Source organism: Haliotis cracherodii, unplaced genomic scaffold (assembly GCF_022045235.1).
Source record: "Haliotis cracherodii isolate W230 unplaced genomic scaffold, xgHalCrac1.p SCAF_30, whole genome shotgun sequence".
Classification (NCBI taxonomy): Eukaryota; Metazoa; Mollusca; class Gastropoda; order Lepetellida; family Haliotidae; genus Haliotis; species Haliotis cracherodii.
Window position 1 is genome coordinate 1388322 of NW_027266287.1, and position 17186 is coordinate 1405507.

Below are 17186 nucleotides of genomic sequence, written 5' to 3' on the forward strand. Positions count from 1 at the left end.
TTAACACTGCTCTGGACAGTATTCCATTTATATCACGACCTGTCAGCTTACTGTGGGTTCCAGCCATGGGTATTGTGAGACAAACCTAGAAACATAATCACTGCTCCCCAAAACAATTAAACAAGCTTATAGTTGTCAAAGAGAAAATCTCGGGTACGAATTTGTGAGAGAGCTAGCTTCAATGTTGCTTTGAAGGAATTTCAGTTGTAAACGAGTGTTTCAACTAAATAATGAATGTGAACTAAATTTATATCCTCGCTGAAGGGATACAAGTAATGCTTTGATGATAAAAATAAAACCCCGAGTAGATTAGTGATTATCGGTAGTAACCATTTGATAATAAAATGAAAACTATTGCTAATCACTTATTATCAAAGTACTCACCGGCAGAGCCTCAACCATGTTGTCGTTGATTAATCTTTTAGCACTTTCCATGGCCTGAAATAGAACATTTTAAATGAAACAGTTGTTACATGTACATACAATACATGGAAAGCCACAATTTATTCAAATTAATGTGAAAACAATACTGTTAATATTTAGTCAGCCTTGAAAAGAGGCAAAAGCAAGGATTGCTGACTATAAAGCAAGTTATAATGATTAATCAAACTATACCCTCCTTGCATGTCAACTCAAACTTGAGGACCATACCCATTGTGTATTCCTCGGCAGTATACAATGTACTTCAGTACTTCAGAATGATAAAGAACCCCTACCTTCCTATCCATCATCATCTCTTGCTTCTTCAGCATGTTGAAGGAGTCCTTGGGTCGGTTGACATTCACTGAAACACAAAACATGGTACTCATGTTTACCTAGTTCTAGTGACTGCCATCAGGAAGAACATGCTTAGGCATCGTAACATCCACACTCCAGATATCTTAGTGGATAGGAAGACATGATAAAAGCATGAGTTTACGAAACGATTGTCAGAATAGTATTTCCCGTGTAAAGGCCAAGGTAATATTTCAGTTCTTACACAGGTTTGTAAAATCAGTTAACACACAGGCGAGTGTAATAATTTCTTTATTGTCCATTATTTCTTATCCTTTTGAGCCCCCTTTCAGAAAAATGCACTTATCCCGACTGCCGACTTAAAAGAAAACCACAATTGTCGAATGATGTCAACAATCTTTAGCTATGACATCGTTTCTATGTGACATTATGTGACCTTACATCACAATATGATTCAAATGCTGTCAACAGTGCCATTTAGGTGACGTACACAATACACTGGTGCTCGTGATGTGATGTTTGCACAGGTGCACAAGAGATCTTAATGGACAAAGGTTAATATGCTAATTACCTCGTTCAGTTTCATCCAAGTCAAAGTAGAAGAATTCCCGTATTCTCGACTCGTCTGCCCAGGAGACATTCTTCTTGGGTTTCCGCCTCTTTGTACTTCCTGTTGTCAACAAGGACTTGGGCTCCTGCGTGGAGTACTCGGGGAGATCATCTATCATCGGCTCTGCATTGCTCTCAGCTGACAAACCAATCACATTCATAAACATCTCAATTTCAAAATAATGTCATTTTAATCCATGTCAATCCAGTGTTCATATTTGGGTTGGTTGTGTGGCCTTGGGGTTATGTCATATAGTATTGGCGCCAAGGGACCCGACATGTTTAACTGTTCACATACGAGTTAGGACAATTTCGAACACACCCATCACTTGTGCACACATTTTTACAAACAAATAAATATTTCAGCTTGGTTGGTTGGTTGGTTGGTTGGTTTGTTGTTTAACGCCGCACTAAGCAATATTCCAGCTATATGACGGCGGTCTGTAAATAATCGAGTCTGGACCAGACAATCCAGTGATTGATATCATGAGCATCGATCCATGCAATTGGAATCGATGACCGTGCATCAACCAAGTCAGCGAGCCTGACCACCCGATCCCGTTAGTCGCCTTTTACGACAAGCATAGTCGCTTTTTACGGCAAGCATGGGTTGCTATTCTACCCTGGAGGTGTATTTCCCATTTCAGTATACTCAACACATACAAATAATCTCTTGATGTAAAATGTGAGAAACCCTTCATTATACATTCATTAATAGGTAGCAAAAAAGGTTTCAAAAACTGAAAGAAAAAATATCTACAAAAGCTGTGACTCGGCCACAAGAATTGAACATACTTAGTTGATCAGGATCTTCATTCAAGTGGAGGTCATGGTTGGCCATTTCTCCCTCTAGTTTGTCCACTACTGATTTCATATCTGCATCCTCCGTATCCATCTTCTCCTCAGGAGACGGGGATCTCCGGTCATCCTTGGATGTCTCTTCTGCTGTTTCCAGAGTATCTTTGTAAAACTGATTAGGAAAGATATTGTTTTATTATCACAATGTATAAAACACTGCTCAGACAATTGCAATCATCAAAGCTTAAGTCTTAAATAATAAAACATATATTTCCAGTCCAAATACATCACTAACAGTTCACAAACTTAGACAATTTCTCACAATCCAACAATTCTGAACAGCAAAGTGACTGACATGGGATAGAAATTAGCACTAGCCTGGACCAGTTTTGTTAATAAGATATCCTTAGGGTGAGTAGAATGTTAAACAATTTTGGTGGGCACTGCAATATGTTATTGGTATTCAGGCTAGTAGGCTTTCTTGGTAAATGTCCATCCTTTAGACTAATGTTCCTTATATTGAGAACAAGATGATTTCAGAGATTAAATATGACACCTAGGAAGAGATTTCCTCAATACTTACAGAGGGTACAGAGGGCAGCTTCTGAGCCAGGGCTGTTGTGGGACTAGGTGGGACTTGTGACGTGGGTGATGTGTTGGACATCGTGGGTGAGGTCGGCGACGTTGGGGTGGTTGTGGGTTTCCCTGGGGAGATCTTCTTTCTTCGCTTCACAGCGTATGATGTAGGTTTGGTGATTAAACTGTCCATGAAACCACTGCTTTCGTGAAACTCTGGAGCTGGAGACAAAACAGTTCATGCATGAAAGTCATGAATAAAAAAGTAGGTATATTGCAAACACTGGTTCAAGTTTGCTCTTTTTTTATATTCAGCAATATTCAGGCTATATGACTGCGATCTGTAAATAATCTAATCTGGACCAGACAATCCAGTGATTGACATCATGAGCATCAGTCCACGCAATTGGGATACAATGACATGCATCAACCAAGTCAGCGAGTCTGACCACCCGATCCCGTCAGTCACCTCTTACGACAAGAATAGTCACCTCTTACGGCAATCATGAGTTGCTGAAGACCTATTCTACCCCGGATCTTCGCGGGTCCTGTTTCAAGTACATGATAGCAGTGATATATTCTAAACTCATCCCATTCTTTCAAGCATTTATCAAAACATTAATCAACCTTGGTAGGAAAAGTTTTTTTACAACAAAGTCAGTCATATTCCAGATATATTATCCCATCCTGCAAATAAACAGAGTTTGGGCCAGGAAAACCAGTGGTTGATAACCTGAGCAGCGATCTCTCCAACTTAAGTTACATAACAGATTGCCTGGATGCTTCATGGGTGAATCTCTGAGAGGTGTACACTGCTAGCTCCATGTCATACTGACTGTAACAGAACAGTAGCCTTCAAACCAACCAGGAATTGGGATGATCGGCATAACTGTCAAATCATTTGAAAAAAAGACAAAATTTAAGTCAGTTAACATAATACAATGTTAATATGATGAACACTTACGTTTTTTAGGTGGAATGACTTTTATTCTGCCATGTATCTCTGTTGGAGATACAGCAGCACGAGAAGAGTTGAGAGCGGAAGCAGTAGACAGTGGTGGCATGCTTAACGTGAGGCGGGGTTTCTTCTCAGGAATTTCATCTGGCTTAGCGTCTTGACTGCAATATAATTCAGCAACGTGAGAAACTAATTTTTGTACACATTCCTGTAATAATTAACTTGCTATAGAATCCTTAAAATTCTAATAGCTCTTAATATCATGTTAAGGGGAGATAATTTGTCCCTACAGAGTTATCTCCCCTGTAACATAAACTTACACAACAGGAGCAGCATTACTTGGAAACATGTTTCAATTATTTTTTTAAATAAAATTAGTTAATTTTATATTTCGTATAATTTGTTTGCAATATAAATGTTTTGTACCCTTGTCATACATAACCATCATAGAACTAAATATATCAGTATTCTGATTCTGCGACACAGTTATTTTGCTTGATTTTATGTATGACCTGCCGGAAGAAAAGGGTGCTATGGATTCCAGGAAACAATTGTGATGTTTGACGTCATTTTAATAGTTTCAAGATTGTCATAAAGACTGAAAACTGGGACTTTGCATAAAATGAGTACAAATGGTTTAGGCCATTTATCTCTGTAATAAATAGAAATTGCTGCTGGAGAATTGTATTTTTGTGGCCCTAAGAAATGCATTTTTCAAAAATAACGAGAAGTCAAAATGTGAGTTTTCCCCCATGAGGTCCCTTATGTCATTGTGGGTCACATTTGTAATCTCCCTTGAAACACAAACCCGCTTTTGTTGGTAGGTGGGGGGAAATTTCAGATTTTGTTTTCGTCAAAAAGTTTGTAACATGTTGTCATGTGTGCAGAGTTATTTAATCTTGTCTCGTTAACCCATTGTAAGCAGTGGTAGAAACTAACATTTTAGTCCACTAGTCCTTATGATCCCTTAACTATTGGGTAGTTTGGCAAGGACTATAGGACAATTTCTCATGCTGTTAAGCTTTATTTTCTTGTTGCTGCGTCTATTGTATTTAGTTCAATTTGTATATTGTGTTCTCCCACTATTCCTTTTCAAGGCAGAATATGTGAACCATATTTTTATAAAGTATCCCACCTTAATATTTTGTTGTGCATGCAACTTTAGATAAGACCAGAATTTCACAATGTCATGAATGACTTTTTGTAAAATTTTAGAAAATTAACAGTGAATTTCACTGAAATCAAGCATATTCTAACAAATCTCTTATCTCACGTAATTTACAGTATGTGATGTTTTGTAATATGGTTCTAAAGCGGGTCAAGAAATAAACAGACCCAAACTGTTCGTAATGGTAATAAATACAAGAGAACTGACCAAAATCTCCATAGTAACTGCAAACTCTTTCAAAACAAAGCAGTCATGAGACCTGTCAATGATTGAAACCCCCTCAATCTTCTGGGATTCAAATACTTACACAGAACGCTTAAGCAATGGAAGTTTATTTGTGTCTTGGGACTTCTTTTTAACAGGGGCTACTGCCTTATCTTCACCGATGCCAGTCGACCGAAATTTGGCAGCAAATGTTTTCACAGTCTTTGGTCGTTTTTTGGCATCCTCCTTACTACTGTCCTTATCTGACTTAGAATCAGGCTTCTGCCCTAGTCTGTCACTGTGATCACTGGAGTGGTTGGACCCATCCTTATCGCCCTCCTTATCACTGTGATGATGAGATTTCTCCCTCCTCTCCTTACTGTCTTTCCCATCCTTTGTCTCTTTATGCTTGTCCTTCTTCTTCTTTTTGTTCTTATCTGAAAACAAACACAAGTTTGTTTTTTGTTCTGATTCAGTTCCAACACTGGCCTTTCGGGAAATAGTTGTTGTTGGTTTGTTGTTTAATGCCGCACTTAGCAATATTCCAGCTATATGACGGCGGTCTGTAAATAATAGAGTCTGGACCAGACAATCCAGTGATCGATATCATGAGCATCGATCCACGCAATTGGGATCGATGACATGCATCAACCAAGTCAGCGAGCCTGACCACCCTATCCGTTTGTCGCCTTTTACGACAAGCATAGTCACCTTTTACGGCAAGCATGGGTTGCTGAAGACCTATTCTACCCCGGAATTTCGGGAAATAAATCTATGAACATCTTCCTGAGGCAAGGGAGTCAACTGACAATAAAAGTCCAGTTTCCATCCTTGTCGAACGAGACTGGAATTATGGAGTTATGTTTTGGCTAGCCTAACGGATCTATGCATAGTCCAATCCAAATCACATAATGAAAACAACATCAGGTACATAAACAACATGGCAGACACCGTGCAGATTTCGGGGGATTGCAGGATTTGAAGAGCATGAGTACCATCAACTTGGCATTGACAGATGGATAACAGAATCTTTTCATGTTTTTAATCAAGTTGCTCAAATGATTTGATGCACTTCGCAAGTCAAAACCCATTTTATTACAATGAAGATCTTGATTTGCTTATTTGTTTGTTGTTTAACACCACACTCTGCAATTTTCCAGCTATATGACAGCGGTCTGTAAATAACTTGAGTCTGGACCAGACATTCAAGTGATTGATATCATGAGCATTGATCTACGCAACTGGGATACAATGACATGCATCAATCAAGCCAGCAAGCTTGACCACCAGATCCCATTTGTCGCCTCTTACAACCAAAGTTGCCTTTTATGGCAAGCATGGGTTGCTGAAGACCTATTCTACTCCGGATCTTCATGGGTCCATTTTGTTTGAAGCAAATGTAAGTGATATGAAAGGTGGAATCTGATTGTTAAATAGGAGGGGCACAGAAGGAACATTACTCGTAGTAGCCACTGGTGGCGCTACAATCGAGCCACGCAATTCTAGCCTAGTTCTGCAAGGGTGGAAACTGGACTTTTACAGTCAGCTAATTCCCTTGCCTCAGGAAGATGAGCTATGAACTGATGCCTCAGAAGAGAAGGTTTCTCCACCTGCCAATTATTATACTCACCATTTTCGTTTTCGGCATTGCTATTTCTCCCACGGATCTTCTTCATCCAACTTTCAACAATATTAGTTGATAAGATTTTTATTTCTGTAAAGAAAGACATTAACATTAATAAATGAACTTTGAAATCTTCAACACTGCAGCTTCTGTGACACATTATCACAGCACAATAGGTTTAGAATTAAAGAGTTGTGGCAATGACTAATAGATAAACCTATGCTGTGTTCAAATTAGACGTTAACAACAGTTTCGTAATCCATAAATAGTCCAGGTCTAACAACAGATTCTCATGCCATTGTGTTTAACTTCAAATGAAACAAGTATCAAATCTATGGTTAAAACCTCTAAATTAGTTTGTTTGTTGTTTAACGCTGCACTTAGCAATATTTCAGCTATATGATGGCGATCATTAAATAACTGAGTCAGGACCAGACAATCCAGTAATTGATTAACATTGATCCACGCAATTTGGATACGATGACATGCAAGCAACCAATTCCCCAAGTCTGACACCCGATTCGTTCAGTCGCCTCTTACGAGTGTTGGTCCAGAGTACAGGAGTACCAACATGACCATCGTTTAACTTACTTTCATCCTCAGACTTGCTGAGCTGTTTGATGAGTTTAGCTGCATTATTTTGCTTGAGTATTTGAATGGTGACGGGAAGGTTCTGATACAGCTTGAGCATCTCTATGAGGAGCGGTTTGTTGTCCTCATCCTTGCACTCCTGCAGCCAGGAGTTGAGGGTCGTCCACCCATCACTCTCCAGTAACCTGAAAATGATCATCCTTTACCAAATGCCCTTGTTATACATTATAAGTGGAGTGACCATTCTAATCACACCAATCTAAATACGCAAAATAACGTACAAAATGTTGCACATCTGTGAATGTATTATTCTGCTGGTACAACTCAAGATTTAATGACACGTTTTTATATTAGAGCACACATCATGCTAGTGTAGTAGTTTTAATTACTTATCTTGGAATATACCTTCCACACCACACCCTTTTGGGTGTAGATGTCAGAGGCCTCACAAATGACAGGACATGTACAACAAACAAAAATATAGAAGTGTGGCTTTACTTTTTTGCATTCTGAACTATCCAATCATATTCGTTTTTCGACACACAGACCCCCCCAATCTTCATACAGAGAGGTATCATATCGAAGTATGAAAACATGTTTTGATAAGTCAGAGTGTGTTGACACAGCAACCGTATCAACGAACACAGAATCCAATGAAGAAACAAGATGAAGGATGCACCTACTTGGCCAGGGCATCCTCGGACTGGGTAGCTTTCAGGATGTTGATGTAGATGCACTTTCCCACCTTCTTCACAGCATCTTTCATTAAACTGCAATATCACCAGTACAAGATTAATGTCGTTGCAACTTGTGATAAACTTCTCATGCTCAAATGTGTTAATATCATGCATGCTTACATTTAAAACTATTCTGAATTCAATTGAGTGAATGTCGTTTTACAGCATCGTCAGCACTATTTCAGCTATCACGGTGGCCTGTCAATAATTGAAGCTGGGCAAAGCAAACCAGTGGTTGATAGCAGGGAAGGACTCACAATGAACTGTGGTCATACGCTGCAACCAAGCCCAATCTCTCGAACATGGGATGCTGATCACATATTTCGCAGAGAGAGAGAGAGAGAGAGAGAGAGAGTGAGAGAGTGGTGTTCATGTCACTTTGAACAATATTCACGTTATTTCATGGTGTGTCAGCTTGCGGGGAAAGCCCAAAGAGAAGCAGGTTTGCTGAGGAATCCCAACAGTGAATATTTTTCAGTGGTATCTCAACAGAGAATATTTAAAATAAACACTTGATAGTCAATGATAAAAATTGTACCCTGATATTCTGGCTGCTTCGTCGGGTCCCTTAATTCCTCCTGTGCGGGTCAACAAAGGACTGAGAGCACTCAGAAGCTGCTGTGGATCTAACGGCCCCTGGTAACATGTGCAACTGTTGTGTCAATATCATGGAGGGGAGGACAATGGAATACACAGCTTGTTTCTCTTGCCCCCCTTTACTCTACATGGAATGGTCAAAATAGGTGCCCATCGCAATTATAAAACATCGCTAACCAATGCAACAGGGCACTGGGAACAAGAATTAAATATTGATTTTTTTCTCAGCTTAATGAATGTGCGGTTAAACAGATTTCAAGTATCAGAAATTGTTTTTATGAGGTAATGTTTACTCTAAATGTCTTAGCTTTGTTTGTTTGTTGTTTAACGCCGCACTTAGCAATATTCCAGCTATAATACGGCGGTCTGTAAATAATCGAGTCTGGACCAGACAATCCAGTGATTGGTATCATGATCATCGATCCACGCAATTGGGATCGATGACATGCATCCACCAAGTCAGCCTGACCACCCGATCCCGTTAGTCGCCTTTTACGACAAGCATAGTTGCCTTTTATGGCAAGTATGGGTTGCTGAAGACCTATTCTACCACGGAACTTCCAGGCAAAATGTCTTAGCACCCGTAGTAATGTTCTGCTAATGACAGGTCATATCTTGCGTTAAATCAAGAGAAACAAGACGTTCACCCCACTCAATCAAGAATTTCTTGTTTTATACTTTTCATAGACTTTTTTTATTGCTTGCCTATCAATGTTCCATGAGTATTTTAATTATATCATTATAGACTTTGTTGTCTTGACAAGATGTTTGAAAAACAGTGACACGGCACTGTAGCTCACCTGGATATGTTGTCAACAGTTTAAAATGTTAACAGACGGACAATCAATATAAATTGCTGTCAGCATTAATATTCAAATATTTTTGTTAAACACAGGAGTAGGTATTAACACATAAGTCTTATGATTTGAACAAAAAAAATCATCCTAAAACATACATCAGCCACAGTTCAGCTCTGTCATTCTTGCAATTTTAGAGCCGAAGTTTAAAGATCCAAATAAGAATTTTGAGACAATTTAGGAACATTGCCAGTTTGAGTTCAAATATAAAATAGCCCACTACTAACTACAAAAGTACCAAGCTTCATCTTGACAAAAAGATGACTGAGCATTAATAGGTTTTTCAATATGGCTGCAATGGTGGCCATATTGAAAATCAGATCCAAACCTCTTGAGCAAATTTGGATGCCACCATTGGTGGAACAAGTGTTTGAAGTTCCAACTTCAGACGTTCAATTGTTTCTGAGATGTTTACAGTACGTAGAAATGAGCATGGTAAAACAGTCAAGGTAAAAAAAATCAAAATTTAAAAAAGAAAAAGGAAACAACTATTGAGGCCCACTTCCAACAACACATACCAAAGTTCTTACTTTATGACAGAATCGGTTGGGTAATGCCCATAAGAAGTTTCAGCATGGTTGAAATGCAAATGTTAAATCCCGGTCAAATTATAGAATATCACACACAAAATGGAACATAAGTTCAACCCAACTAACTACTTTTGAATAATGATGGCCAAGTATCTGCCATGAATAGGTTTTCCAATATGGCCGCTGTTGCGACCATATTGAAAATGAACATGGCTGCTGTGGCGACCATATTGAATATTGGATTGAAACCAGTAGAACAAATTAGAGTGTCATCATTGTTGGGAAGAATTATGTGAAGTTTCAGCTAGTTTAGTGGTTTCTGAGACGATGTGTACTCCGGACAAGCAGGCCACGACATCAGCTCACTTGACTTTCAGCCAGGTGAGCTACAAATTCATAATTGAAGTTATAATTATTGCATATTCAGTCATGTTTGCCTTCAAATACTTCACATCTGAGTCAAAAAGTTATTCTGAAAAATATAATTTGGTGGCCCTTACACTATATATCAAGAATGAATGTTTGCATCCACAGCTGACACTACAACATGGTCAATTTTAAACAATTCTGATGCCTTAGAACTATATACTTTGCATACTCTTTATTGGAATCAAATCAAGAATTCCTTGTTATTCATGTTCAATAGATCTATTGTATTTTCAATGTTATCGGGTTTTATAATACCCATGTAAAGTAAAGCAGTTTGGAAAAAGACAACCCAGTATTTATCCTGCTCAGCTGACACCACTTTTTTATATTCTTTTCTTCTTTTGTTAATTTTTTTTTAATAACAGTTTTGCATAACAACAAACAATTAAAATTCTTATAGTTTAAGAACATTTAAATTTTTAAGTCAATTTTATTTCATATCTTAAATCGTGAGATGGACTAGGATATTTTGAGTTATTTTTACACATTATTGTTATTGTTTGGGTTTATTTTGAATCAATTTTTATGTAACTAAGATTGTAAAAATATTAATAGTCCCAGATTTCCTAACAACGGAAGAAGTCAAAGAGTGTGGGTAATTTTACTACAAAGTAACAAATAGTGCACACAGGTATACGTTTTTATTTTCATTTTCACCACTGTCATATACTGGTGAGTGAGTGAGTGAGTTTGGTTTTTACGCCGCTTTTAGCAGTATTCCAGCACTATCACGCCGGGGGACACCAGAAATGGGCTTCACACATTGTGCCCATGTCGGGAATCGAACCCAGGGCTTCGGCGTGACGAGCGAACGCTTTAACCACTAGGATACCCGACAGCCCCTATATACCGGTAGCTGTAACGGTAACTGTAGCTGGAATATTGCTGAGTGCGGCATTAAAAAAACAAACAAACAAACACTTTGATTTTTTAGGTAGAGGCTTCGCGCTTTTGGCAACCAATGACATTAATATGTATAAAGAATTGAGGGAAAATTCAAGCAATCAAAGAAGGAAAGTACTACAAATACAAGATTAATAGGGATAAGGATAAACAAATGATGAAGGGAATTCTTTAAAGAACAGAGATATAAACAACAAGGACTGTACTTCAGTTTGGTAGAAACAGCTGTTATGAGGAAATGGGCGGTAACTATGTAAACTGAAATAATTTATTACACCCCAAACTAACCAACATAGCATTTGTTCCAATTTCAATCAAACCTTTCTTTTCAAACATACACATATTTGTATATTTCTTAACTGTCTCAGCAATAAATGTTCTTGTAATACTCACATATTCAGATTTATTGTACTGTTATAGTATGCGCACTATTCATAATTAGAGTTAATCATATATTGGACAATATATTATTGTTTTTAAACATGTACTCTTGGTAAATGGAGTATTTAAATGGATATCTAGAAATAATATATCTTTTTCGATAATAATGAAGAGACAGGGTGGTTTTATGCTGTTGTTAGCATTATTCAAGCAATATCACGGCAGGGGACACCAGAAAAGGGCTATTATACCCATGTGGGGAATCGAACCTGGGCCTCCGGTGAACACTTTAACAACTAGGCTACCCAACACTGCCCTCAAATCATTAGATAATTAAGCAAAAGAAACATTAGCCCAGGTCGGCCATTTTTGTATGGCAGAATAAATACTTGTCTTGAACTTGGTTCAAGTTGAAAACCTGTGCAGCAATTCTAAATTCGGGGTAAGTAAAAAATAACTTCATGGATTAATTAAAGAAAATTACAAACTTTTCTGAACTGGGCAGGGCCACAAAGTGAAATTTGCCAACAATCATCTCTCATTCTTTAACAGGCTCACACTAACCATGGCACCGAGATCTCTTTGTGGGGTGGCCCAGCTATTGTTCCACAAGCCCTCACAATATTTACTAGTCAAGGGATAGAATGCCTATGGCAATTTGAGAAGGGGTTCACACTGTACAGCTTATTCAATCTAGTAATGGAGGATACTTTGGAAAGCACTTAACATTCAACGATAGCCTGAAAGGGTGTAGGTTTTAGACATTTACCATTTTGGCATTACAAACATGCAAGGGAAAGGCACCAACAGACCACACATTTTCAAGTTAATTTCTCGTATTATTGATAGACAGCAACTTAAGGATTATTTAAATGTTTAAATTAATTGCACAGACCTCTATTGCATAGACGTTTGTCAGAATTGTTTCAACTGGTCAAACTTGACTGTCATTCAATGAACATATTGTAAATTTCTCATTTTATTATCCAGCACTAGTGGGAGAATCACAACTGATAAGTTAATTTGTTTTTAATACTGATTTAATTTCTAGCATGAGGCAAGGCTCCATTAGTAATATACAGATGTACTAAGACATTGCATTCATGGATTCCAGTCTTGGGTGGTGAGGCCAAGAGATATTCATAAAAAGTTTTCTCAGGAAACTACCACCCACTTTGTAAAAAAATGGAATCTTTTAGACATTTTTTTTCTGGATGTGTTACAAAACAAGGTTGTCTGATGGTAACTGCACATTCAAAACTAATATTATGATGCCTGACAAGTCCCTTTAACATTCAAATGTGGTTTATGAATTTCCAATCAGCCGTTTTTGGCCAGCATGAACAATTTGGAACCATACGCAGCACAAGATTGTTCCACTAGTCCTATATTTTATGTGCCAATTTCGAAGAATTAGGTCTAAAAGAAAAAGTCTTGCCTACAAAGCCAACTGATTACTGTGCTCAATTGTCCATCGAGTCAACCCTAGTTTAGACTTTTTTCATTTCACTTAGATATCTAAGATGAAAAAATACCAACATGACATAATCAAGGACAAACTACTCAAAAACATAACTGCAAGTTACTTGGTAATACTGCTTAGAATATGTTTGTAGTATTCAACAACCAATAATCTAATCATTTTTAAAAACTACTTTTAATAATCAATTCCATTTCAACATACCCCAAAAAGGTTATATTTTATCCATGCAAACCAACAATTTGAAATAAACTTACATTTTTTGTTTAGGATATAATTATTTTTTTTTCAATCAGTTGAATACCATATACCTCCAAAAGGACAAACATGACTGAACATGCTACCTGCTCCTAACAATGAAGTCCTGAAAGATTCGGACAATAGACTCTATGGAACATGGATTAGCTTTCAGATAGAACTTACGCAAATACTTTAGAGAAAAAGTATTTATTCTTGAACTAATGTATGTAGTAATCTTTATATACCATTATTGCCTTACGTTGTTATCCATACCACAACTGCAGATACAGGGCAAACTTCAATCTGGAATTAAAATTCAACCATTTCAATCTCCAAGAACTCTCTGAACATATTCATGTGTCACCGAGGCAGCCATTATCATCTGGCTGTGTGTCAGGTGTTGTTGCTATGGCCATTATTTCTGGCGTCATGGTCCTATGCTAGTGCATGCTATGGCTCTAGACTAGTTTTGTTTCACATCAATTGATGTGAAAGAGGCAGATCTGAAATGTAAATCTCAATTTCTTGGCTGGACAGGCCAACCACATAATTTGGAATTCTGGAACAGATCATTTTCTTTGCCAAAAAGCATCAGTCTTTATTCCAAAAAATGAATAAAGACTTTCTGATTTTCAAAACTACTATTCAGAATATCAAATATTTATAAAAATCAAAATCAAGTTCCAGCCTTCTTTTTACATGCTGCTGAAATCCATCCTTGGGGAGTTTTCTGGAAAGAAAAGATTCCATTTGCTCACATACAAATTGACTCAAGGTTGTCGCCATATTGACTAGTGTTTACCAATACCAGAACATTACCTTCATGTGGGCAGATGATCCAATCCTCTGTGAGTCATTGTACTAAGTTAGCTTATGTCACCTACCTTGTGTCCTTGTCTTCGCCAAATACACAGAAGCATATTAACATCAGAGTAAAAGCTATTTGTTTAATACATGTGCCATTTCTTCTCAATGCCACAATCTTCCCGATTCAGCACTACTATTGGCCTTGACCTTCACCCTGCTTTATTAAAAAAAAAAAAAATCCCATGGTTTTCAGGTTGTTATGCCCTTGACCTTAACTTGGAATGAATGGTGTTTCATGGTGCTGTCCATTTCAGTGGTGTGCAAATGAACACGAGACAGTGAACATGAGACATTCCATGCAAATAGTTTGGTTTCAAAGTGTCAAACTGTAATCACATGGAACCTTTATCTTAGAAAACCCCCAAAATATTCCTCAACCTTTTACGATCACATTCTTTTGGGAGTGCCATTCGATCCAGTGTCCTTGACCTTCAAGGTCAACAAATCAATACCCTTAAAACTCAATGGAATATTGTTGAAATCAACAGTGCCCAACTTCGGATATTCAGGAAAATCATGACATACCAGCTTCACTTCATAAAGTCCAAAGGTCATTACACCATCAACATACAAAGGTCAAGACAGGCGGCCCATGGCCACATACACATGACTTGTTCGAAGTATTTATGATGAAACTTACAAAATGTTGACAATTTGAATGGATAAACAAATTAGCTGACTTTTTAAACGATTGAAATGGTCAGATTATTATTGCTTAACTTGACATAACTTGACCTTAAAGGTCAAATACTGCAGAATCTGCTTTAGTTATTTTATAGAGAGATATGCTAAAAAAAATCCAAATTTCTAAAGGACTTGTTTTTCAAACACTTTAGGAGACCAGATTAAGAACAAGGTCACTTTCCACCATAAATAACCTTGGTCTACATGCAGGGAATATATATCAGAGTTCTGTTCTGCAAACATGCGAGTCACTTAAATGGCCAAAACTTCTCCCAAAATAAAGTTATTGTTTCAGGTCAAGTTCATTTTTCAATACAAAGAAAGTTGCCTGATATCGCAAGATTGCAAATGGGTATCAGTTGGATAATGTTTTAGAACTGATTCCTACATTTTTCTAAAATACTGGATAAAAGATCTGAAGACAATCTCACTAAATACCAAATTGTTTGACTGCCATAAATTCCCTACAAAGATTCAGCTTCACAAGCCCAGAACTTGTAGTTATAAAGAAGATCTTTTGTGTCAAACATCACACAGAAAAATGGATTAATGTTCATATCATTGCCAACATAAATCCGGGTCAAGCGCACAAAAGGTCATTTCCAAGAACATAATGTTGCTTTAACATAATTTTAGTTCTCTTGAAAATTTTCGTTTTTTGAAATTAACTTTCGTCGTGTAAAAAATCAGAGGTACAGAAGCTCACCCTTACTTAAAAATCAGAGGTACAGAAGCTCACCTTTACTTGATCTAAACTTGAATGGTATTGCATTATTATTTCTGGAAATATCCTTACACATGGTGCTTGACTGATACCAAATTATTAAGACATACAAACCGAACTGATTTATAGTGGTCACAAAATCTAAGAGTTAATTACTTGAAGTGCCATGAGAGAAACGTCATTTAACGAAGCCAATATTAATTGAAAATTACCTTTTCACAAAGTGAACCAAATCAAACAGTCCAAAAATAACCGGGAGCTCAGCATCAATTTGACTGAATAGCAACCACATCATAAAGAATGCTTTCAACATTTGTGAGGATTCCATGTTTGTAAACCAGCAAAATCCTAGAAGGGTTTATAGTTTGTTGTTTAACGCTGCACTCAGCAATATTCCAGCCATATGACAGCAGTCTATAATATTCCAGTCTGGACCAGACAATCCTGTGATTGACATCATGAGCATCGACCCACGCAACTGGGATAAGATAACATGCATTAACCAAGTCAGCGAGAAAGTAGGACATATCTGGCAAGTACATTTGCCACAAATACTATTCAAAATCATTCACAATCCATATTTTTGATGGTCAATGTGGCAGCCATTTTGATTATTTTCAAAATTAAAATCTTACCTTTTTTAAGAGCAAGTCAATGTTAACACCTGTCTGCAATATTGAAGGCTTTTTTTTTGCGGCAGCCTGTAAATAATTCAGCTTGGGCCAGACAAATCAATGACAAAGCAATGATCTACCAAGTCAGGGAGTCTGGGACCCCAAATCCTCTTGGTCAGGTCTTAGGACAAGCAGAGAGTACCGACGGTAGCGTAACAGATGTATCAACATTCGATGCAATAGAAAATGTTCTACATAGTGTTACTGAAATTTACAGTGTAACGTAAAACGCTATCAAACTATTGGAGGTTTTTTTTATATTACTGTGTACAAATTCATTAAAATATACCTAAAATTGAAACATAATTACATATAACTTTATGGTTCATTCCTTGGTGGAAAGATATGGACGACATTAATTTGAAATGCTCTAGTTTGAGGTCTTGTTATCAACATCAAGGCTAGCTTCAGGAAAAGGAAGATCTTGAAATCCATATTATTCCTGTTCTTCCAACATCAATTTCCATTCAACCATGTGACCAGACAAAGTGACTGCCCCATGTTCTTCACAAACAGTACTTGTAGGGCCAAGATAACCTTGAACTGTGATAATGTTTGATGTTTAACGCCGCACTCAATAATATCCCCGCCACATGACAAAGAAAAATCAAATTAAAAAAATCAATAAATAATAATAATAATAAAAAAAAAGCCTGTGATGAAGATGAGCATCTATCCATGCAACTGTGTTTGTTGTTTAACGCCACACTCAGCAATATTCCAGCTTTATGACAGTGGTCTGTGAAATAATCAAGTCTGGGCCAGACAATCAAGTGATTGATATCATGAGCATTGATCCACGCAATTGGAATGTGATGAC

General features: G+C 37.4%; 1 protein-coding gene across 2 annotated transcripts in view; it reads right to left on the reverse strand.

Moving 5' to 3' along the window:
- Positions 1-17186, reverse strand: part of LOC139476985 (serine/threonine-protein phosphatase 1 regulatory subunit 10-like) — a 29939-nt gene that overhangs the window by 5851 nt on the left and 6902 nt on the right. Inside the window, exons 2-13 of one of the 2 annotated variants that reach the window (XM_071259534.1) lie at positions 13677-13720; positions 8539-8636; positions 7947-8033; positions 7264-7448; positions 6679-6762; positions 5152-5485; positions 3683-3837; positions 2726-2940; positions 2140-2314; positions 1307-1483; positions 717-784; positions 385-438 (exon numbers count right to left, since the gene is read on the reverse strand). In XM_071259534.1, coding sequence (XP_071115635.1) covers positions 385-438; positions 717-784; positions 1307-1483; positions 2140-2314; positions 2726-2940; positions 3683-3837; positions 5152-5485; positions 6679-6762; positions 7264-7448; positions 7947-8033; positions 8539-8636; positions 13677-13688 — 1644 coding nt within the window. In that variant the 5' untranslated portion in view covers positions 13689-13720. Of the gene's footprint in view, positions 1-384; positions 439-716; positions 785-1306; positions 1484-2139; positions 2315-2725; positions 2941-3682; positions 3838-5151; positions 5486-6678; positions 6763-7263; positions 7449-7946; positions 8034-8538; positions 8637-13662; positions 13721-17186 lie in introns of both variants that reach the window. The other variant, XM_071259535.1, reaches the window with a different exon arrangement.